Here is a 24,249-nt window from a genome sequence, read left to right on the forward strand (position 1 = left end):
TATACACTAAAAAAAAGTATCTACAAAATAATCCTAAAAAAATATAACATAAATACTCAAACGTTGAAAGACTTTCACACTTTTCCATCACAGGATCCTTTTTCTTTACTTTTTTTTCATCTTTTCTATTCAATGTTGTTTAACTCATTCAATTTTAATAAATAAAATAATGCATTAATTGAATAACTTATATTAATTGAATGAATTTTATTATAAAAGATACTGTGCATTAAATGAATGAACAAAAAATTCTTTTCTTTGCCCTCAAGTACATTTAAAATCCCTTAGTAGGGTCCATCACCTACTTGGAGGCGACTCCTCGTGCCACGTGCCCTCCATTCCTAGGTCGGCTGCACCCATACGGTGCACCCTCCCGCACTAGACCGCCAACTTTCTAACTCCTCGTTCTTTATTAGAAGGGCTGTTAAGAGAGAGTTATAGCGTGCGGACAGACCTACGTTCCCAAAACCGAAACCGCGTGCCACGTTGCCAGCATGGACCAATGAGAACAAAGGACACAGAGAGACCAGGGAACAGAGGATTATAATTCGCCGTTGCCAGTTTCATGTGTGAGTAAGTGAAATAAGTGATCAAACTCAACACAACAACACAACACAGCACACACAAAAAAAAGAACTGAAGTGAGCGAGTGTTTTGTGTTTTCAATGAAACGCATGAAGAGAGATGACAGACCGGGAATTGGGCATGTTCGTCTAAAGTAGTGGCATTGTTGCCGTTTCGTTTTACTCTCTTTGGTTTTTGTATCGTTTTTTCAAGGCTTCTTAAACAAAAAGGGTGGTGTGTGTATGCGGCATTCTCCATTGTCACCATCACCATGTCTCTGAATCATTCTCCAATGGATGTTGATGGTGAGAATTCTCATGTGAGCAATAAGCGTAGAAAAGGGTCGAGGAAAAGAAAGCTTCTCGTCAACCAGAGAGTTGAGGTAATGCTATCTAAATTCTCTCTCCTTTTTTTTTTTGTAAAGATATGATCTTTTTCGTTTTTGAAATTCTGGGTCTTCGTTTGGTGATGCATTGCTCAATTGTTTTGTTCTTGGTGTATCAGTAATTCAGGTTTTTTGTTTTCATGAGTGTTGTGTTTTTTTTTTCTGTGTTTATGTTTAGGATCCTTTGATGTTCTGTTGTCAATTTTTGGTTTTGGTTCGTTTTTCACGATTTTCCCTCTCCGGTTGTTGGTTTCTTGGCTGAAACCACGTTCATGGTTTGCTTTGAATTCTCATGAACCGTTCATGCAAATGATGAAAATTGAAATAAGGCACGGTTCATGGTAACATCACGTGGAGTCAATGTTATTTGCAAGTCCTGATATTTTTTCTCATTGTGATTTGTGTGTGTGTGATTTCTCATTCTCATTTGTGTGTCTGTGCGTTTTAATTACTACTTTGTGATAAACGTGAATGTGGTGATCCCTTCATCTGAAATTTCCAGTTGAAGAAATTAAGTTTTCATTTTTCATTTGATTTTATTTTTATTTTCAGTTGAAGAGTGTGGAAGAGGGTTTTCAGGGCTCATGGCACCCGGGGACGGTAGTCCGTTGCGGGAGGCAGAAACGTCATGTCAAATATGACAACATTTTAGATGATGATGGATCAAAGTATCTTGTGGATGTGGTGTATGTTTCAGCTGTTTTGGATGGTCTTGGTTCTTCAGATTGTAGCAATGAACGCGGATTCATTAGACCACTGCCTCCTCCGCTTGCGTTTGGGGAGAGGGACCTTCCATTTGGTCTCTGTGTTGATGTGAATTATGAAGAAGCATGGTGGGAAGGAGTTATATTTGATCATTGCAATGGAACGAAGGAGAGGAGCATTCTCTTCCCGGATTTGGGTGATGAAATCAAGGTTGGAATTCATCAATTGAGGCTAACTCAGGATTGGGATGAAGCCACCGAGAATTGGGAGCTCCGAGGGAAGTGGGTGTTCCTTGAGATGGTTGAGGAGTTTGATAAGGAATCCGTCATTGCTGTTTCGCTAAAGCAAATATGGTATGATGTGAGGGCAACAAAGGAGTTTGATGACAACTTAAAGCACTGGACTTGTAATGTGAAGGAATTGTGGAGAGACCTCGTAAAAGAGGTGATTGGTGACTACTATCTTCTTACACTAGAACAAGTTTTCCCAGCCTTAAACCTTCCGGAGGAGTTCTTGAAAGAAACACCAGAGTCAGTTGACAGGATTCAGGTTGAGCCAAACTTGTTGGATGGCAATACAAAATGCGGTGGCATCATTCCCCTTCAAGAGGAATATGATAAAGATCCTTTGGTGGACTTGGAATCCGAGAAGGAAATTATTTTGCAGGTAGAACCAGCATCTCCAGTTCAAGAGATCATGCCTGAGGCTGGTGAAGTAATGCCAGGTGCTAGCAGGTGTGCAAAGAAGAGAAAACGTAGACGCACAGCATCCATATGTTGGAAACGGCTGGAACTGAGAAACGCTGAATTCTGTCCTGATGTTATTAATGAATATATACGTGGATGTGGGAGCAAGACCGTTAGGGAACTTTTGAAGACTAAAGTACGGAAACATCTTGCATATCTTGGATGGAAAATTGAGTGGGCTGAAGATAAATATTTTCCTGGGCGAGGACGTTACAGGTACAAGTCACCTGATGATGCACAGGACCAGAAGGTTTACACTTCAATTATTCAAGTTTTAACACAACTCCAAATGGAGTCCAACATGAACAATGTGCAGCCACAAATTGATCATAATAGGATGCATTCTACAAATGACTCTAATCTTTCACATCTGCTTTCAGATTTACCCCCAAATGACCAGGATGTAGATGTTTGTCATCCAAAACAGAAACCTTCTAATGCTAAAGTTGTAGTTGAGCCAGAATTTTGTCCTGAAGCTGTTGTTAAATATTACTTGAATGCATCAAAGAGACATCATTGGGTTGATAAAGTCAAATGGAGACTGAAAGCTAAGAAGCATTTGTTAGCAGAAGGATGGACCTTTGAGTACCCAACCAAGAAGCGAAAGACAACTTTGTACATGTCTCCAGGAAATCAGTGGTTGGGCTTCCTTCGAGGTGCATGCAGAATACATATTAAAGAAAAGATTTCTGAATGGACTAATTCTGGCATGATACCTTTGAATGTCCCAGCCGTGAATGAGAGCAAGAACGGTGAAGGTGATGTTGATAGTGAGGATCTATTACAAATTTTGTCCCAATTGCTTAAAAAAGAGCCTGCCTTGCTAACTGCTTCCCCAGAATGTAGATCAACTGAGAATAGAAACCATAGATGCACCCGTAATTCAAAAGCTTCCATGCCAAAGAGCCGCAGGAAAGGATCACCAACACGTGTGCTATGGTCAAGCAAAAGGGTGCAAAAGGTGTCTGCCCCTTCTCCGTCACACAAAAGACATCAAAATGTCTTGTCTTGGTTGATCGATAACAGTGTGGTGATGTCAAGATGTAAGGTCTATTACTGGGCAGGAGGCAGGAACTCTAAAGTGTCTGAGGGGAGGATAACTTATGATGGAATCAAGTGTAGCTGTTGCTCAAAAATATATGGTCTTGGTGGCTTTGTTAATCATGCTGGTGGAAGTAGTGACTGCAGGCCTTCTGCTAGTATCTTTTTGAAGGACGGTAGGTCACTCTTAGATTGCATGATAAAAGTGATGCATGATCATAGAACAAGCGAAGATATGAACAGACCAAGCAGTGATCTGTTTGAAGGAGAAAATGACAACATTTGTTCTGTCTGTCAAGATGGCGGTGAACTTGTTTTATGTGACCAATGTCCATCAGCATTTCATAGCACGTGTCTTGATTTGGAGGTATGTTAACTGTTTTCCTTCTCAATTATGCCAAATTGAGTGCTGTCTATCTTCTTGTTCTATTTCCTTTCCTTTTTCCCCTTGTGATTACTTCAATTCACTACTTTCATATATGAACAACTGGTCTTGCATCTTGGTTCTTTCATCGGGCTGGTTTCCCTCTGCATATGTAGGATATCCCTGATGGTGACTGGTTTTGTCCATCTTGTTGTTGCGGGATTTGTGGACAAACCAAAATAGAAGGGACTGAGGATGGTGATTTACTTGCTTGCATTCAATGTGAACATAAATGTAAGCTGATTTGCATATTTGCTGCAATATTTCATCCATTCCTTTTGTGAGTTTGTTTTTGCGAATGACTGCACATGTTGATCAATATTGTAATGTTTATGATATTTTTTGTCGACCCTGTAGATCATGTTGGATGCTTGAAAGATAGAGAAAAATATGAGTCAAGAATATATATGAAAAATTGGTTGTGTGGAAAAGAGTGTGAACAGGTACATCAAATCCACCTCCCTTTTTTTTCTATAATTAGGAGAATTTTAATCATAGTTTGCATGTAGAATTAATAAATCTGCTTGATCTCCTTTCAAGCTTTTTTTTCCCTTTTCTCTTCTATTTATTGTGATTTTGCCTTCCTTTACCCATTTTTTATATCAAAAGAAAATTAATTGTTGTCAATTACATCCCCATATATAATTCTAGTTAACTATTCGGCATGAGATTTTATAGAATTAATGTTTTCTAGTCCAAGAGTGAGCCTGTCAACAATGGAAGATTTTGGTTATGGATATGTGTTAAGACATCACAAGAAGAACACATTTAAATTTAAGGCTAATGAAACATTTAAGGCTTCGTGTCTTCATTATATACTGCTAGAAACATTTACCTGTGTGTTTTTTTGCAGATATATGAAGGCCTCCAAAGTCTATTAGGAAAGCCACTTATAGTGGGCACGGACAATCTAACTTGGACATTGGTGAAGTTTATCAACTCTGAGAGTTGCGATGTTGGTAGTACTAAGAATGACTTATTGGCAGAGACATACAGCAAACTCAGTGTTGCACTTTCGGTGATGCACGAGTGTTTTGAGCCATTAAAGAACCCTTTTACTAGTAAAGACATCATAGATGATGTTATATTCAACACTAGGTCTGATTCTTATCCTTTACTTCAAGTTTGTAAGATTTAAAGAATTCTTTGCATATTGTGTTTTTCATACTCATAATTCTTTCTCATAGCATGCTGAGTTAAATCTGTAAATCATTGGCTCGGATCCCATTGATCATATTTCTATGTTAGCTGGACTCTTATTTCAATAGTAAATAGCAGTCACTTATTTAGGTCACCGTAATTTTTTTAAATGATATTCAAGTGGGGTCTGACTGGATAGAGTTCTGGTTTAATACACTTTCGGCCTAACCTAAAATTAATAGCCATTACATATCTGTATTTCACAATTCATAGTTAATTGACAAGATATATATTTTTGTTTTTAATTTTTACTCTATCCATTACACCATAGTTATGATCAGGTAACACAGCCAAGAGTAATCAGTTCTATGTTCTTGTGCTCCCCTCCACAACCCTGAATGATGATTGTAGATTGTCTGATAAACCAGCTATCTCATAACAAAATTCTTTATATGCATTACATAGATATATTAGAATTTAGAAGCTTTCTCTCATGCATACATAGATTCTGAAATTTTTTTGGATCTAGATTTATCATGCAGGATGGAATGCCTGACATCTGTATTTTGGAAATTTGTAGGTCAGACCTTAATAGATTGAATTTCGAAGGTTTCTACACTGTACTTCTGGAGCAAAATGAAGAACTAATTAGTGTAGCAACAATTAGGTGAGTGTATGATTGTGCTACTACTAAGTATCAAGCAGTGGGTTTTGCATGAAATGTGATTGCATTTCTTGTTTGATTTGCAGTTTATGTACCTAGTCATTTCATGGTATTCTGACTTGCCATTTCATTTTATAGGGTCTTTGGACAGAAAGTAGCAGAGGTACCGCTTATAGGTACCAGAATACAATATCGTCGACTTGGAATGTGTCGAATTCTAATGGATGAGCTTGAGAAGGTAACATAAAAAGCATGCAAATGTATGCACATTTGCCTATGTCTTTTATAAAAGGAATTCCTACTGCATTGTTTTATGAAGGAATTCAAGTTAAGCTATCACCAATTTGGATCTAATTTCTTATCCTATAACTATAAAGGTTTCATATAATCATCTTCTCATATTGCAATGCCCATTTTGGGCAATCAAGTAACTGCTCAAACACCCTGCTACATAAAGCATGATAGCACATAAGAAGGGAAATAATTTACCTTTGTGTCTAAAGGCAACACTCTTCAATTTTCCAACCCTAAATGCATTTATCTTTTTTCTCCAACCACTGTGGAGGCTGCAAAATATTCTCCTCGATCTTACCATCCCTTTTGCTCTCCATTAGGATATTCCTGTCCACTACTCAACTGTTTTTTAGTTCATTGACTTCATTCTTAATGTATTAGCAATTTAGCATGAGATTTTATAAAACATAGCTAAAAACTATTAGTATGATCCTGTGTTATGTAAATCATACACTTACTTTCTCTCAATTAACTTCTTTCCGATGTAATAGAATCTGTTTGTATTGAATTTAGTAAGAGCAGTTAAAAAAACTTCAAATAATTACAATGTCAGATTTTACTTAAAGTCCTAGTGTTCTTGTTATTGTCTCAAGTTTAGGATCATTTTCTCACTTGAGTTTTTTCTTTTTATCAGAGGCTCACACAAATTGGAGTGGAGAGGCTAGTCTTGCCTGCTGTTCCTGATATGCTAGAAACATGGACCAACTCTTTTGGTTTTGCAAAGATGACAAATTTTGAGAGGTCACAGTTCTTGGACTGTGCTTTCCTAGAGTTTCAGGAAACCGTCATGTGCCAGAAGCTGTTAACAAGGAGTCCATCCCCCAAATTGGGTTTAACAAGAGGTTTGCACTTGACACATTTTGTAGTTTATCTTGTTTTAGCTATAAAGGAGATAATAACAGTTTACTAACTAAACTAGAACTTTAATCTTTCATTTTGCAGAGATGCAACCAAAACCACATGATGTTTGTCAAATGTAAAATTGAGTTTGATAAGTCCAGTTCAGCATTTGAAGTGGACCAAGCTGAAGAGCTTGACAAAAGTAGGAAGGATCTACAAGTGGTGGAGTGTGTTCCAACCTTGCCTACTTCCTAATCTGATATTTAGACAGAGATAGACCGTGTAATGACAAGTTGATATTGTGGAGTAGCATTGAACCGGGAAAGCAAAGGGAGACTGAATAAAATTGAGAAACAAACTCAAATTTGGAATTTTGCTTTTCATTTGTTATCATAATTTAGAAGTGTAAGAGTATAGTGTAAAATATGATATCATAATATAAGTACTGTTTATCAAGATAGTGTCTTTGTCAAATCTACATTGGTATGGAAAAGGCTCTTATGAGTAGATTTATTTTCTTGTTATGGATGTCTTTTTCTACTTTTTTTACACACACCCAAAATGTTGTTAACATCTTTTTTAATTTGTTGATGGGAAAAAAGGTTGTTAACTTGTTCCACTAGTCTTCTCTCAAAAAACAAAAAAAACTGGTCCTACTAGTCCGCATCAGTTCATATTAAAGCAAACAGATTATTCTCAATAGGAGCTTCAATTAGAAATTAAAGGGTGTATGAAGCAAGTATTTTATGATTTTCCCCACATAATTTTTTTTAACCCATGACATTTGCTTAAGCAACTTAGTCCAATTTCACTCAAACCTACAACTTTATAATGGAAACACTTGCGATTAAATTGATTATCGGAATATATCTGATAATATATTCTCCGAATATTTTTACGATCTTATTCGTATCTTTGGAATTATGGAGATACATTGTAGAATCAATCCAATAGGGGAAGCAATCCTAGACGGTTTTTAATTTTATTATGCTTCATGATTTATTTCATTAATTAATTAATTAAGGTTAGGAATTTTAGTGTGCATGGTCATGTTTTAGTGTTACGGTTAGGGTAAGGATTTTCATTAATTAATTAGGCATTTCAATACTAGGAGTTTAATTTTATTAATGTTTAAGTGTGCGGAATTTTCCGGTATTAATTACTTAGGGTTAGGATTAGGAAGAGTTTCATTAATTAATTGGGCTTTTTATTTTAATTTATTAATGTCTTCATCTCTTAGGTTCATTTCATGACATTTTTAAAATGAAAATATTGATTACCTTTGAAAATTATAGAATAGATAATAAAAATTATAATTTGAGTAATAAAATTTACTAATTCAATAACAAAAGTTTTGTAACTTCTATTACTCAATCAACAACACATACCCTCTCAAAAAAAAAAAATCAACAACACATACAAAAGGCTCTTAACCTCGGCGTCTTTTTTTTAAAAAAAAAAAAAAAAACTAAAGGTTGTTAACTTATTCTGGTAGTCCGCATTAGTTCTTATTAAAGCAAACAGATTACTGTCAATAAAGCTTTAATTATAAATTAAAAAATATAAGAAGTAAGAAGTTGATTCCTCTAAAGTGAAGAAGCTTATTAACAGAAAAAGAAACTGACAATATATGATCCATACAATAAATTTAAAGAGAGAATTGTTTACTTTCTTTTCATTCAAAGCAGGACATTCATGTTTTAAAACCAGTTTCAATGATAAATTTTGCAGTTCATCCTGTATCGGTCGCTGAATTAGTCGCTATAAAATTACGACCAAGGTTATAAAGATAAAAAAAAATAGTCTCTTAATCGTCACTGAGTTAAGTAGCAATTGATTTGTCAATCTTAGCGACTGAATAATTGCTTGTCATTTATCTTTTTTTCTTGGAAAAAGAGAAAAGAAAAGAAGTTACATTTAATAAAATTATTTTTCTAACAAATTAATATATACCGATAAAAAATTATTGATACATAAGAGCAAGTTAATTCACCCAATTTATGATGAAATTACACTAAATGTGACTTATACTGGACAATTATTACAAAGCAATAATAATTTTATTAAAATAATTTATGATTAGGAGATTATAAAAAAAGATATTGATAGAGTTTTGAATTTAATTATTTATTTTTATCATAAAATAAAATAAAAACACATTCTTATTTCTCCCCTATAAAGTAAGTACTGTAAAATTGGTATTGGTATAAATATAAAAGTTTTGTTGGTATTTCTGGAACATACATAAAAATTTGACAAATATTCAACATTTCAAAAGCTACCATATTTAGGAATTTAATAAATACTATTTTTAGTCCCTTTCATGTGACTTCACTAATATGAACCCCAGGGTAAAAACAACCTTTTGATGAGCACAATATTCCACTTAGTTATTAAATTTCACTTAACCGCGTTAAGAAGGTTGTCTTCTCTTGACATAGTTTCTCTTCAATGCCAAGTAGCTTCTTCTGCTGTGCTGTTAAGCATAAAACATTATAATAACCATGTGAACCATGAGACACCAATGGTCCAAAAACCAACCAAAGCATCACTTGTTCATTGTTCGAGGGTGCTTGGGTCCGTGATGAAACTGAAACATACCCTCTTTACCAATCTTCTAGCTGCCCTATCATAGACCCTGAATTCAATTGCCAAATGTACGGTCGACCCGATTCTGGTTACCTCAAATACCGTTGGAAGCCCCTCAATTGTGAGCTCTCAAGATACAAACAACAACATCTGACACGACACCACAAGAAGAAAATGTGTCCTAAAATAATGTGTTAGTGTTAGTGATCCTGAAGTTCGTTTTCTTTTTAGCGTGTTTTTATATTCACCGACTTTTGGATGACTAATTTCCATCGGATAACTTAACAGGTAATTTAGTGGAATTTTCTCCTCACAACAATCACTTGTTGAATGAAGTTTTGATTTTTAAGTGAGTTGAATGGTGTCGTGTGATCACGTAGCCAATCTCACGTAATGATATAAGACTTTGTGGTTGTTGTAATGTTGGTGGTAGTTTTGTGTTCTCTGATGTCACTGCATTTTATAAAGTTGCATATGTATAATATAATAGTATAATGTAGTGTGTGTGTGCGCTAAGCATAATCTGAATGGTTTTGTGGCATTCATTAATATGTGATGGTAGGTTCAATGGGGTCATGGGTCGAATCCAGAAACAGCCTCTTTGCATTTGCAAGGGTAAGGCTGCGTACAATATCCCTCCCCCATACCTTCGCATAGCGAAGAGCCTCCGGGCAATGGGGTACGAAGTTTTTAGGTTCAATGGGGTTGAGTTTCTGCTGAATATGAAAGGCAAAACCGTGGTGTTTGTCGGTGACTCGGTGGGAAGGAACCATGGCAGTCTTTGATTTGTATGCTGCCAGCTGCAGCACCTCAGGCACAGACACAATTGGTCAGGGGAAATCCTCTCAGTCTTCAAATTCTTGGTGAGTCCAATCAAATTTTTCTGAGCAGTAAATGAGTAATCATGGCGATACTTGACATTTCCATTCCCAGTAAGATTTAGGTCCTATTTGGATACAAACACTTACTGAGGAAGAAATTAGAAGGTAAACTGAATTAAACTTCTCTCATGAGTTAAAACAACCTATGCACTTTTATTGAAATGAAACTCTCTCATTTTAACTTATGAAAGAAGGTTAATGTATTTTATAAAAGTGTTTTTTGAAAAGTTTATCTAAACATGACCCTAGACTATAAAGCCACTTACATACTTCTTTTGTGGGTAAGATTCAGATTTGGTAGGTCAATAAGAGGTAAGAACAACATAGTTTTTCCACACGTAAATAGATTGTTTTTCCCACTTTGTTAAGTTTCATTAAAAATGATGGTGAGTAGGGTCATATTTTTTTGTAATAGGACAAAGAATCTGTTGAAAAGGTGTTTGTGAGATAGTGTCAAATAGAACATGAGATGTAGCTGTCTATTTAGAAATTTGCTTATGAGAGGACCCATAGTGTTTTCAGGCATTAAATAAGTCAAGTTGATGCAAACTGCAGCCACATCATCTTCATGCTTTACCCTTAGAAGTTAGAGTAATACATATAGACCATGCAGAGTAAAAAAAAAACATTTTAGAGAAGAGGTCTATAAAATTGGGTTTGATATGGTATGTGCAGAGCTATGGTGTGAGCATTTCATTTTACAGAGCTCCTTATTTGGATGTGGATGTGGTCCAAGGGAAGAGAATTCTGAGGCTGGAAAAGGTAGGTGAGAATGGTGACGCATGGAAGAGAGCTGATGTGCTGTCTTTCAAAACAGGGCATTGGTGGAGTCATCAAGGATCTCTTCAAGGGTAGGCCCTTTTTGTATGTTTATTCAAGAAAATACAAATAAAAAGGAATTCAAACCTGAAATTTTGGGTTTCTCATTCTTTTTCTTTTTTTTTTTAGTTTCTATACGTTTTAGTATATAAATTGTTATTCAATCACAGATAGCTCTGTATAACAAGTTTTAATGACTTTTACAAGTAGTTTTTATGACCTTTTTGTTTTATTATCTTTTATAATAATTATCTTTAAAATCACAACAACAACAACGCCTTATCCCACTAGGTGGGATCGGCTACATGGATCAACTTCCGTCATAATGTTCTATCAATAATAATTTCTAATTAATTGTCCGTATAAGTTTTTTACATTGAAAATGCCTAGAAATTAAGCTATTCAATGAATGGTTAACATGCAACATTTCAGGTGGGATTATGTAGAATTGGGAGGCAAGTACTACCCAGATATGGATGGCTTAGCAGCTTTGGAAAGTGGTATGAAAACATGGGCTAATTGGGTGGACAACAATATTGATAGAAGCAAAACCAGGGTGTTCTTTCAGGCAATTTCTCCCACACACTACAAGTAGGGACTCTTCATCTTTGACTCTATTATCTTGAACTCCTTTCTTCTCTCTCTTGCATTATTGTATTGAAACTGAGTATTTGATTTCTGAGCTTCAGTATGGTATTATTATTTTGGTTCTATTTAACTTATAATTAACCAACATTTTCAGACAAATGAAGCAAAATAACTAATAAAAGTAAATCATTGATTGAACTTTTTTGTAAGAATTGACTAAATCAATTTGAAGATTGATAATTAATCTACAAACATGAAGCAAAATGCCAATCTTTCTCTCAAAGTCAAACTACATTTTCATTTTCCCATTTGCATTTTATCTGATGAATTGCGTATTTGCCTTAAGGGTTGAGAATGGGACCCTTATTTTGACTAGGCCATGACAACTTGCACATAGATTATTGCAATTTTTTCGGTCGAAAAGGTTCTTGCAAGTTGAGTCTTCTATCCCGAGGTTGAAATTTATGGACTTGCTGATGTTGTCTCTGTCACAGGTTGAAATCTACATGCGCTCTTGCTCAATATGGAACTGAAATCTATTTCATACCAAAAAATAAACTATTTACAATTTATAACAACTGACTATATAGTAATTCATATCATTTTCATTTTCTTGCTCCCTTGATTTGTGCACAAGTAATTATATCATTCTTCACTTTGCCCTTCACAACTTTAAATTCCTCTATCATATATTTGCATATTTACAAAGTCTCTTTTTATTATTAACACTTGAAAACTTGTTTTAGGCATAGTACTCCCGGCATTACATCATGAGTGGTTGTTGGATAACCAATATTCCTATAAATAAAATTACTTATACTCTTAAAAGATTGTGAGCATACAATAAAGATTACATCATAAAGAAAAATAATAGCAAGTACAAGAATTTAATGTGATCTGACACTTTTTGTCTATGTCCACGGAATCGTCTCAAAAATATTTCTCTATCACAACAATAATTACAAGATTATAACTTATTCCAAATAGTGTATCACTCTACAAATCCGAATACTTCACTCAATGGTTACAAAAAATGATAACACTCTCACACAAAGACATTTTTCTTTCAACATAGTGATTTTATTTCATTATCTTTCTTCTCACACACTCTCTTCATATGTTGTTTCTTCATTAATTTTTTTTTCTATTTATAGTGAAGATTATTATCAACTATAATAAATAAATTCTTTTGGAAGTTGAAACAAAAATAACTTTCAATATATTCATTCAAATAAGTTTTATTTAGTAAAATACAATTTTTTAATTGCATTTAAATCGCCTAAATCTTAGTGATAAAAATTCAATTATTACTATACATGCAGCTTATCTTTTGACTTGAAAGTCTATATTAGTCGCACCATTACATAAATAAATAGGAATTTGGATGTACAAAGCTTAAAAGAAATTATATCAGCCATGGTATCCGAACAAAAAGGCAAAAAGCAAAAGAAAGCAAAAGGAATGAGACAAATGAAATAAAAAAATGTGTGATAAAAAGTATATAAATCTCTAAAGAACTTTTCTGTAAAAACAACAGCATTGTTAACTAAAAGAATCTAAAAGAGTCAGTCAGTATATTATTTAAAAACAAAATCATGCTAAAGAAATTTCTAGTTAAGCTAAAAACTTCTTTTATGTATTAACATGAAAATGTTTTCAGCAGAAAATTAAAATGATCAATATATTTGACAATATTATGACAGCAAACTTAAATAGCAGTCTTATTAGTTTCATTATTTCATTTATCAAAACTAGGCTATCGAAATTATGCAAAGGTGCTTCTTTTGTGGCCTCAAAGTCATTTATGGTCACATGAGTTTGCAATAGGCTCTTTTATCATTGCCTTTCCCCATCAATCCGGTCAGATCTTAAGAAGGTTGTTTTTCCTAGTTAGTGCAGCAAGATCACCGTGATGCATGTGATGGTAAAAAAAAGTGTCGGTGAAATAAAACACACATGATACACCATCACATTAATAATATCCATACACATGAAAATAGTACAACAGACTCTTATATTATACTTCTTTTTCTTTTTTTTTCCCATTGGGGTATTTCTGTTTTATCTAGTACATGACACGAATGATGTGTCTTTTGGTCCCTCTAAAAATCATCTCTTGCACTCTCCCATTAGAAAAAAACCACACTATCTACTGAGTAGATATATCCCAAGCCAACAATTTCAAACAACATACCTTTAAATCAGAAATGGGCCAAAATAAATAGGCTATATAATCCAATGGGGCAAGGCTGTGACATAGCACATGGAGATGTCCAGGGTCAGCAACAGTGAATGGATATGTCTCTAATAAATTTTAGTATGAACCTAAAAAACACAGCTTCTTAGTTCTGTGGCTGGCTTCACTTCCACAACATTTTCCAACTAACTTAGAGTAGCATTAACCTATTTAGTCTTTGACATTAAGCATTGATAAGTAGGAAAAGGTAAAACAATGATTTGGGTTTTGAAGTTCATTAATTATTGGGCAGATTACACTAAATCACATGTTTTTTTTTAAAAAAAATAAAAATTACATGATACTCCTGCCTTTTTAACATTACACCAACCCCTTACAACGATAAAAAAAAAAAAAAAAAAAAGTGTAATGTGTTTCTTTGGTAATAAGGGATGCACTCATGCCAATATAATATATTTTAAACAATTAAGGGAGGTTAGTGCATGGAATCAAAAGATAATGATATCGAGTGAATTTCAAAGAAAATACGGGGAGCGTTACTGTAATTTGCTCTTAATTATTTTGTTTAAGCTTGTCTAAATTATTTTATTACGAACTTGAGCACAAATTAACTAGATGCCACTAATATGCAGCCCAAATGAATGGAATGTGGGTAAGACAACTGTGATGACAACAAAGAATTGCTATGATGAAACTGCCCCAATCAGTGGCACAACATACCCTGGAGCATACCCTGAACAGATGAGGGTTGTGGATATGGTCATAAGAGAAATGAGAAACCCTGCATATCTTTTGGACATCACAATGTTATCAGCATTGAGGAAGGATGGCCACCCTTCAATTTACAGTGGTGAAATGAGTCCTCTGAAGAGGGCTACTGACCCTAATCGAGCTGATTGCTGCCATTGGTGTCTTCCTGGATTGCCTGATACTTGGAATGAACTATTCTACACTGCTTTGTTCTACTAAATTATATACTAGCTAATTAACATTGTTCACTCATAGTATTTATATTTTTTGTTTTTATTTCGGCCACCAAATTATCTTCAGTAGGTGGTGCATTAATTGAGGGTTGCATAATTGCAACTCGTTTCAACTGTGAAGTTATGTATGCTAAGGAAATGAAAAAGTTTCTTTTTGTTCTATTAATGTAAAGTGTGAATTACACTATTATAGTATAAATTCTATCAGAGGTATTAATCAATAGGTTTCACTTTTCAGTATGTAACACAATGGAGTTCTAGAGGATGAATGACAGCTTATGTAGGACAGAAATAGGTAAAAAGGTTCACGTAGTTAACATTTTGCTGCTTATGACATTTGCATAATTTGCATTTAAATTTATTTGTTCTTAATTTACTTGTAGATAAATATTAATCCTATCATAGATTCTTGCTAAAATTGATAGTTTGTCTTCACCTTTTACATAGATTTACCTTACCTCAAATAGGAATTCCTAAAATGAAGACAAATGGAATTTCCTTTACAAAGCTATTGATATCACCATTTTCACTCAGAAAGTATCTTATAGATGCAATTTAGCGGGATCAGTGTTGATTTTTCTTTTTGGACCGTAGCATGCTCCTATATATACTATATAGTATATAAAGAATGAGACTATTGTTTCCTGCCCCCTCTAAGTTGCTTCTTACATATTTTTTTTTTTGGCTTTCAAAATGATCAATCAATCTGAAATGGTTACAGATTTTAACTTCCGGAATTGTCGATCGAAAAGGTAAAAAAAAATCCAAAAAGAATGCAGGAAGCAACTTGGAGGTGCAGGAAGCAACATCCAGAGAATGATTTTCTCAAGGGGCCCATTAAAGAAAACCTAGGTAGTCCACCAAAAATAAACTTAATTATTGCAACGAGTACAATGATTTATTAAAGGATCCATATCATTCTAGCAACAACAACAAAGAAAAGGAAAAGGAAAAAGAAAGAAAAACTCTATACTATAGCATGGGACTAGGCTATTTTTTCTTGGAGCTCTTAAGGGTGTTGCTAGATCCAACCAACAATATTACTCGTACACTTAACATTTCCTCTTTTTTTCAATTTTACCCTTCATGTTTTTTCCGTAGGATCTTACAGAAGAAGTCTCTTCCGTACTTTTTTCATAAGACTCTTATAACACAAAATTACTCTTCCATAAGAGCATTGTAAAGAAAATGTTGTACCGTTGTAAACTTAGATTTACCCGTTAATCACTCCCCAATGAGCCAACTTGTGATGATTCTTTTTTTTAATTATTATTATGAATTACTTTTTTCACGGTATGTTTTAGAATAACTGCAAAAATTAAATTATTTTAATAATCAATTATTATCAGAATTAATTTTTGTTTGAATAAGTTTGCTAAACAACGATTTTAACATAATTTCGTTTGAATACAACAACAAAAATCAATTTTTACATAGTAAATTGTAGAAAGGGATATGTATGTAGCTAGAATAGAAAGAAAAAAAAAGTTGTTGGGAAATTCTCAAACAGATTTTTTTCAATAAAAGAAACTGAAATAATAATTTTAAGAAGGTAACAAGGTAAATTACTATGTGTATCTTGCATCTCAATGCACAAACATGGTCCTTACTCCTTCCAAGTTCCAATCTTATTATGCCTTCACTAGCAATTCTCAGGTACTAGTGGTGATATTACTTCACGTGTATGTCCGTTAATTAATACGCATTTTTATTATAGTGGTTTCGAAAATATCATACATATCAAACAATTTGAGTTCACACTTTTTTGTGTTACTGTGAATCGTTTTCTTGTCAGTATCTTGAGACTTGAAAGTCATTTTTACTTAACACGAAGAATATGTTTCAGCTAATTAAAAGGTGAAATAATGGACTTTGCATTCATCATGAACTGATAATAGAAACACTTTTATTAAGACTTCAAATCACAGCATTCAAGATAATACAATACGCTACACTTTTAGAAAGCCTTATATCTATATCTATACACTACAAAGCTTTGCCAAGATAAAAGTACACTGCAGGCAAATTTTTCATACACGTTTAGCATAGTTCATTCTCCCCCAATTATTCTTTGTCACAGCTTTATATTATCCCTGGATTGCAACACCAAGAGGAGCAGCATCCATAGGTATAATCTTCTCAATTTCTACACCCTTGTTGTTGTTCTGGTTTTCATAGGCTGAAATGTGCACTCCAAGTGCTGCTCTACCAGAAGGATCAAGGTTGTTAGACCAAGCAGCATCCCACTCAACAGCTTTGGCTGTGCTACATGCAACACTTGCTCCTCCAGGAACGGTGAGCCTAGCTGAGTTCTGCAAAACCAAATCAGCAAACACTTATTTGAATCAGCCCTTATTGAATTACATATTCCACATTGACTAGTGATATGGTCAAAATAGTGTATATAAGTCGGGGACAACTCTTATCTTATGAGCTACCTTTCAGGATTTTGTTTGGCCTAAATCCAAATTGTAAGAAATTAAATTAGGAGTTGGTTGGTTAACTTGCCTGAGGGAAGAACCTCTCAAAGATCATTCTGTAGTAATATGCTTCCTTGGTTGTTGGGGTGTTGTGAGGGTAGATGTTACCAGCATTAAGCATCATTTTGTCAGTCACCTAATAAAAAAAGACAAAAACCAATGATAAGCAAAACAAATTTCATGACAATAGCAAACTCCATCACTGAATTGTACAAAAAAGCATGGATTCAATACATGTTTTGCAGCATGGGCCTTAAGGCCATCAATCCAGCTATAGCCAACTCCATCACTGAATTGCTCTTTCTGCCTGTATAAAATGTGCTGCATGAAAATAAATGTTTAGATGTTAGTTTTACTGACCAATTAATTTGCCAAAGCTATATACAGTAGACATTGCAGTAAATTACAGAAGTACCTTTGGCAGATAAGGATGCTCTTCATCATCAAAGGCTCTCCTCAGAATCCACTTCTCAATTCGTCCTTCATCTCTTTTTATCTGAGCATTAAATTAGTAAACCAGCTAAATAAGTGTCTTAAAATTTTTAAAGTGATGAAAACCAACCAAATCATGTTCTTTACGCATACCATTTTCGACTCAGGGTCAATACTCATTGCAGTATTGATAAATGCCTTGTCCAAAAATGGTACACGGGCTTCTAGACCCCAAGCAAATGTTGATTTATTGGCTCGCAAGCAATCATATTGGTGGAGTGCTTTGATCTGCATATAAAAAACATAACTATTAACCCTTGAACTTCAACCCCTTATATAATACAACAAAAACAATAACAACAACAAAGCCTTATCCCACTAGGTATTGTTTAAGTCAATGAACAAGATAAATCTATGACCTTGCGGCATGTTTCTCTGTGAAACTCCTCCTTGTTGGGTGCCTTGTGGAAGTACAGATACCCTCCAAAGATCTCATCAGATCCTTCTCCGGAGATAACCCATTTGACACCAAGTGATTTAATCTTCCGAGACATGAGAAACATGGGTGTGCTAGCTCTAATTGTAGTCACATCATATGTTTCAACATGGTAGATAACATCTTCAATGGCATCTATTCCATCCTGCATGCACACACCATATATCAATTATGAATTAATAAATTGAAGGACCTCAAGTTGTGAGCTGAAAAGTACTTTTGATGTATTTAGTTACCTGAACAGTGAAGGTAAACTCATGGTGGACAGTGCCTAGATAGTCAGCAACTTCTTTTGCAGCCTTCAAATCTGGTGAGCCCTACTCAACATGAGTTAACAAAAGATTAATAAGGATATATAAGATTGGTTCGGTGGTTAAGAAAGAAGGAAAGAGGGGAAAGATCACGAGTTTGATCCCCTTTACTAACAAACTAACAATTAACATTTGTCAATAAAAAAAATAAGATTAATACAACATTAAATAATTTCATAAAAACAACAATTAAATCTGCAATGTCATTCGTAGTTTGATTAGATTGCACACCTCAAGGCCTACACAGAATGAATGTAACTTTGATCCCCACTGCTCAGCAGCCTTTGTGTTGGCCAAGTAGCGAGAAGTGACGGATGCAACCAATGAAGAGTCCAAACCTCCAGAGAGTAGAACACCAAAAGGCACATCAGTCATCAATCTTTTTATGACTGCCTGTAATCACTTTCACTTTGTTAGCTGTACTCATGAAAAAGTTTTCAAACAATAATTCTTGCATAACCATAGTGCCTATGGACCTAACCAATCAAATGCTCAAGATGTGTTCAAATAATAATACACTATGTAATGAAGTCTGTTGAAGTTATTTAACATTTATCTTGAGCATTGGATTCATTGTATCTATAGATTACTTTGTTCATGCAAAAATTGTTGCACATAAAAAAGGAACTTTTAGAGTTAGATGAAGTTCCAATTCCAATTGTCCTTAGGCCTTGTTTGCATAAACTTCTCTGTAGGCACTCATAGGAGAAAGAAATAAGAAGGTAAAATAAAATAAGCATCTCCCATTAGTTGAAATTAGCTTGTGCCATAAGCTAACTTGTAGAAGTTCTTTCATTTAGTTAACTCAAAAATTGACTTTAACTTATATATAAGCTAATTATAGTTTATATGAAAAATTTATTATATTTTACTTTCTAATTCTCTTTTCCTATCAGTGTTTACAGAGAAGTTTATTCAAACACGACCTTAGACTTTTCTGAATGATACCTGCTCAAAGGTGTGTCTTAAAACGAGAGGATCATAAGGGGTGGATGGAGTAGCCTCAGAGAACCAAGGAGGATTGTACCATCTGCGAAACCCTCTTTCTTTGCTAGAGTACAAGTGACCAGGTGGAAAACACTCAAAGTGTTCACAATCATCATTCAGGCCTTTCATTTCTGATGAAATCCAAACAGAGCCTGAATACAGAGAGGATGTGCCAAACTGTCACACTTTGTGCATTCAATTCAATTCAATTCAAAATTAAAGTACAAACTAGAAACGCATGAATTCAATTCAAAAGTTGAACATGTTATGACATTATTACCATCTAATCCCCATCCAATGTACAAGGAAGTGACCCCAATAGCATCCCGAGCCACTATAAAACTGTTGTCACGGGTGTCCAGTAGAACAAATGAGAAGATACCATCCAGCATGTCCACAAAGTCTTCTCCATGTTCCTCGTACTATTAGAAAGAATAACAAGCACTTGATAAGAACTTACATATTCTATCTTGATGGCTTCAATTTTTAGCTATGGATTAAGAAAAAATTACAGTTCATGAAAGAAGTGATCTTCAAAAACTTCTTTTGATTAATAGATAATCAAATTATGTTTGAGTAAAACAATCTTAATGGTTCATGCATGCCTGTACGGTTAATATTAAATTTTGACCTCATAATTATATCAGTATAATCAACTGAAAATATTTAAATTTTGATTTTGATCACTAATTTGCTTATGTCATTTTCACAAAATAAAAAAATAGTACATCATGTACGCAAAATAGTCATAAACTATATTTACAGAAAAGATTAATCATCAAGCAAAGTCAAAAAATACTTTATACAAATAAAAATTAATTTTAATTGAAATCGAATCTTAACTATTTAGTTAAAGTTAATTCATCGAACTTATAAGTCCTTATATATAAATCTTAAATATTACTAACCAGGTGTGCAATAACATCACAATCACATCCAGTACGGAACTTGTGATTAGGCAGCTGTTTCCTGAGCTCTTCATGGTTGTAAATCTCTCCATTCACCTGTTATCAATCATGATTTACATCCGTTAAATTACTTAGTACAATAAGATACAAAATTAATAACTGAAAAAAGCAACAACAAAACACTTTGCATCATATGGCTCATAACACATCATAAATAACATGGAATGAAAGAGATAAAAACACAGACTATATCGTGTAGAACTATCATTGTTGTTTAGGTTATGGCCTACCGTGACAATGACGGATTTGTCCTCGTTAAAGAGAGGTTGATCCCCAGAAGCAGGATCAACTATGGCTAACCGTTGATGTGCTAAAAAGCAGTCACCATGTTGATGGAGCCCACTCCAGTCAGGGCCACGGTGCTTCAATCTGTGACGTCAACAACCACAAACAAATTTCAATAATATGCAAATTATGTAACTTGTCATTAACCCAAACCATTTAATGTCAAAAAATATTTATGTATTATTGTTTGATTTCAAAAGTTAATAACGAGAATTTAACAAACTTATAAGAATAAATATTGCGCACATTCAGTGTAAGAATTATTACAAAATTAATAAACTTATTATATATATATATATGATATATATATATATATATATATATATATATATATTATTTTATAATGAATAACAATGTGTATTTCACAGGAACGATAACATTTTTTTTGTTTTAAATTGATGTTCAATCATAAATTAGTATACAATATATTTATTAATTTTTATAATAATTACTTTAAAAAATTAATTAGCATTTAATAATAATTACTTTTAAAATTACTCTTATATCAAGAAGAATTTATAATTAGATGATTATATAAAACCTGCATATTAGACTTGAAACTTAAATTTAAATTTTATCCATAAATCATATAATTTTGAATAGATGTTTTCTTGTCATATACTGTATGTGTTAGCGTAAAAAACAACATAAGAAAAATCATTTGCATTAAATTAAATCGAATAATTCTACGACCAAGCAAACCCTTTTAATTATTTGATTTTCAATCGTCGTCCACTTTTGGAAGGTTCCCACTAAATATTACTACCAATAATGCCCACAATCATTTCACTTATTCATAACCAATATATTTTATTTCATAGTTGCGCACTTAACCTAATCAACGTCATGTATCCTAAGTCTGACTTATGGACATAGAGTCCCAGCATAAAGAGCAATTGTAATTTTCAAACTCTACAATGATTAATCCATTCGTCACCTGGGCTAGGTCCCATATTCATTCTCTATGTTCGTCTAAATACGCATTTTCCAAAAAAAAAAAAAACAAAACTGATTATTCATTCAAATTTAAATGTCACAAATCATACACTGACTCGGTGACTCTATCACAAAACGCTGCCAAATAGACTCGTGCCTTGTTATCTAAATCAATCACTTCCCACAAGGGATTTGCTGGTGCTGGTACCATCAAATTCTTCAGCATAAACACCCAAATTAATAAAAACCAAACTATGATAATCTTAGAACGAGGTTCGTTTGTCTAGACTAACCGACAGATAACATTATTTTTTAAACTGAATGTGTACAGAAATTAAACTCATCACAAAAAATAAATAGTTATATACAAGCTAAAAGTATATATATCATTCGAATCATTAAAGTTGGTCTAATATTAAGAAGTGGGAAAAGTATACATGAAATCATAAATTTTAACTTTAATATTATTATTATACGATAAGTTTATTAATTTTATTATGATTTTTTTATCGATTGATAATGTAAAAACTTTTATATTAATAGGGCATGAAAATTAGATTCAATTACGAATTCTAAATATATAGAAGAATAAATTCATTGCCTGCGAGAGAGCTCAAGCACGCGGACCCTTTTGGCTCGAGAGTCATCAGAACAACCAAGAACAGCAAGAATACCACACATTGTGATAATATATGTTAATGGAATCAAATAGAAAGAGCTTAAACAAGCTCAGAAGAAGAAAAAGAAAGGGGAAGAGAAGAAGAACAACACCACCACCACGTGTGAAGGGTGAAATTGAAGGCCTCAAGCAATTTGGTATACACAACTCTTCCCAAAGACACGTATTTATACGCATAATAACATGAATATAAATATCCATAATAATAACATATGAATGATAAGATTCCACCAAGTGGCTCCATGAAACGCCGTCGTTTCCCTTTGATTCAGTGTACTGTAACCGTCCACTGGCTGGTACCGGACACTGAACACCGGACCTATAATCCCCTCCTCTTATATTGCGCCACGTGGTGCAACCGTGGTTCGTTGTTGGGATCGATTGTTTTTGTTTTATTTTTATTTTTGTATGTAAGAATTAAGATAGTTAATATTTTCTGTTTGTTTTTGTGTTCATACTTCACACAAGTAGAGACTGCTCCCGTTTTGGAACTTGCTTCGTCTCCAACAAATATCTTCTAGATTTTGTATTTGTGTGTTTACATTAATAATGAAAATAAATAGTTATAATTTGAAGTAATTTTATTAAATGATATATTTGAAATAAAATTATTTAAAAGAATTTAATTTAAATACACTTATAAAGTAAAAAAAATTATATTGTTATATGTATTAATCGTGCATGAAAATTAAACTTTGTCTAAAATTAAAATATTAAAAGTTTCTTCTTCTAATTACTCTCCTGGGTTCTATATTTAGTGGCCATTGTTTTAAAATTAAGTAAAACTGATTGTGACAGAAATGATTTTAAAATGTTGAAGATAATTGAGTGTATTTAAATTAATCTCAACTATAGATTTTATATTGAAATGTGTACACAAGATGGAAAAATATTCTAGTGTAAAATATATTAATTTTTTATGGATAATATTGTAAAAATATTATAAAACTTTTGGTTTAACTTATAACTATGCCAATTTCTGATTTTGTGGTTGATGAATGTATTTTAGGTCTAATTAAAAAAATTAAAATATTTTTGTCAAATCAAATTAAACTTGTGATACATTTACCTTAAATATAAAAACTGCCAAATGAATTAGGTTTGTATAAACTCAAATTTAGTTTGTACTAAATATTTTCAATATAGGTACTAGCAAATTAAATAAAAATTAATAAGTCATTAGTTTGAATGGTATGAGACTCAATTCTCTTAAAAGTCTCAAGTTCAAGCATGATGAAAAACGTCATTAAAAAAAATCTTACTAAAAGTGATTAATCAAATTTTATTGTACTTATCACTATGGAAATAAAAAGAAAATAAGCAAAAGAAAGCCTCTAAGTTATTGTAATTTTCAAATTAATCATATCAGTTAACTTTTGTTAAAAAAAATCTTCTCTAAATAATTAAATTAATATAATATTTTAAGGTTATTTACGTTAATACCACTAACCTATTATAGTGGCTTCATGTGATACCAACAATATTTTATTACCTAAGATAATTACACTTACGAAATTGACATATAAGACAATAGAATTAACCCTGAAAAATTCATCATATTTGATAACTTAGAGAACTAATTTAAAGCAAAATTAATTAAAGAAAACTTTTTAAAAATATATATATGAAAATATGTTTTATTTTTTATTGTTAATACTATTAAAATCACGATAATGTCATCCATGTGTAAAAGTGTTAAAATAGACAAAGCCAATAGACGAATTGACTTAATCATAAAATATGTAAGACAAGCTAATAAAAAAAAAAATAATAACCTCAGTAATTTTCAATACTTCTGCAATACATGTTTTCTGA

At 33.1% G+C, this 24,249-nt stretch overlaps 3 protein-coding genes across 3 annotated transcripts; 2 read left to right on the forward strand and 1 right to left on the reverse strand.

Moving 5' to 3' along the window:
- The first annotated feature begins 468 nt into the window (after positions 1–468).
- LOC100806062 (uncharacterized) lies at positions 469–7,358 on the forward strand. Its single transcript, XM_014769243.2, has 9 exons — positions 469–946; positions 1,502–3,808; positions 3,982–4,099; positions 4,223–4,308; positions 4,719–4,963; positions 5,586–5,672; positions 5,808–5,907; positions 6,598–6,805; positions 6,906–7,358. The coding sequence occupies exons 1-9, from the start codon at positions 836–838 to the stop codon at positions 6,941–6,943; spliced, it is 3,300 nt and encodes a 1,099-aa protein (XP_014624729.1). The 5' UTR covers positions 469–835; the 3' UTR covers positions 6,944–7,358.
- Positions 7,359–10,891: 3,533 nt separating this feature from the next.
- LOC102669374 (protein PMR5) lies at positions 10,892–15,127 on the forward strand (the record flags this gene model as incomplete). The annotated part of the gene is made up of 3 exons (XM_041008411.1): positions 10,892–11,124; positions 11,525–11,683; positions 14,510–15,127. Coding segments are annotated over 3 exons (729 nt in total), but the record flags the coding sequence as incomplete, so codon positions are not given.
- A 1,610-nt stretch (positions 15,128–16,737) lies between these two features.
- Positions 16,738–22,575, reverse strand: LOC100797022 (asparagine synthetase-like). Its single transcript, NM_001362622.1, has 13 exons — positions 22,357–22,575; positions 20,765–20,903; positions 20,475–20,570; positions 19,847–19,988; positions 19,528–19,718; positions 18,811–18,972; positions 18,505–18,585; positions 18,192–18,413; positions 17,926–18,060; positions 17,756–17,836; positions 17,575–17,661; positions 17,369–17,476; positions 16,738–17,172 (listed from the first exon to the last, which is right to left on the reverse strand). The coding sequence occupies exons 1-13, from the start codon at positions 22,434–22,436 to the stop codon at positions 16,948–16,950; spliced, it is 1,749 nt and encodes a 582-aa protein (NP_001349551.1). The 5' UTR covers positions 22,437–22,575; the 3' UTR covers positions 16,738–16,947.
- Positions 22,576–24,249: the final 1,674 nt, after the last annotated feature.

Source organism: Glycine max, chromosome 2 (assembly GCF_000004515.6).
Source record: "Glycine max cultivar Williams 82 chromosome 2, Glycine_max_v4.0, whole genome shotgun sequence".
Classification (NCBI taxonomy): Eukaryota; Viridiplantae; Streptophyta; class Magnoliopsida; order Fabales; family Fabaceae; genus Glycine; species Glycine max.

What these genes read in the sequence shown, in the direction of transcription:
- LOC100806062 (XM_014769243.2), top strand. Translation starts at nt 836, where the DNA reads ATGTCTCTGAATCATTCTCCAATGGATGTTGATGGTGAGAATTCTCAT. An exon ending in GCACGTGTCTTGATTTGGAG is followed by an intron (nt 3,809 to 3,981) that starts GTATGTTAACTG and finishes CTGCATATGTAG; the next exon opens with GATATCCCTGATGGTGACTG. An exon ending in ATTAGTGTAGCAACAATTAG is followed by an intron (nt 5,673 to 5,807) that starts GTGAGTGTATGA and finishes TTCATTTTATAG; the next exon opens with GGTCTTTGGACAGAAAGTAG.
- LOC100797022 (NM_001362622.1), bottom strand. Translation starts at nt 22,436, where the DNA reads ATGTGTGGTATTCTTGCTGTTCTTGGTTGTTCTGATGACTCTCGAGCC. An exon ending in ACAAATCCGTCATTGTCACG is followed by an intron (nt 20,571 to 20,764) that starts GTAGGCCATAAC and finishes GATTGATAACAG; the next exon opens with GTGAATGGAGAGATTTACAA. An exon ending in TAAGACACACCTTTGAGCAG is followed by an intron (nt 18,973 to 19,527) that starts GTATCATTCAGA and finishes AAGTGATTACAG; the next exon opens with GCAGTCATAAAAAGATTGAT.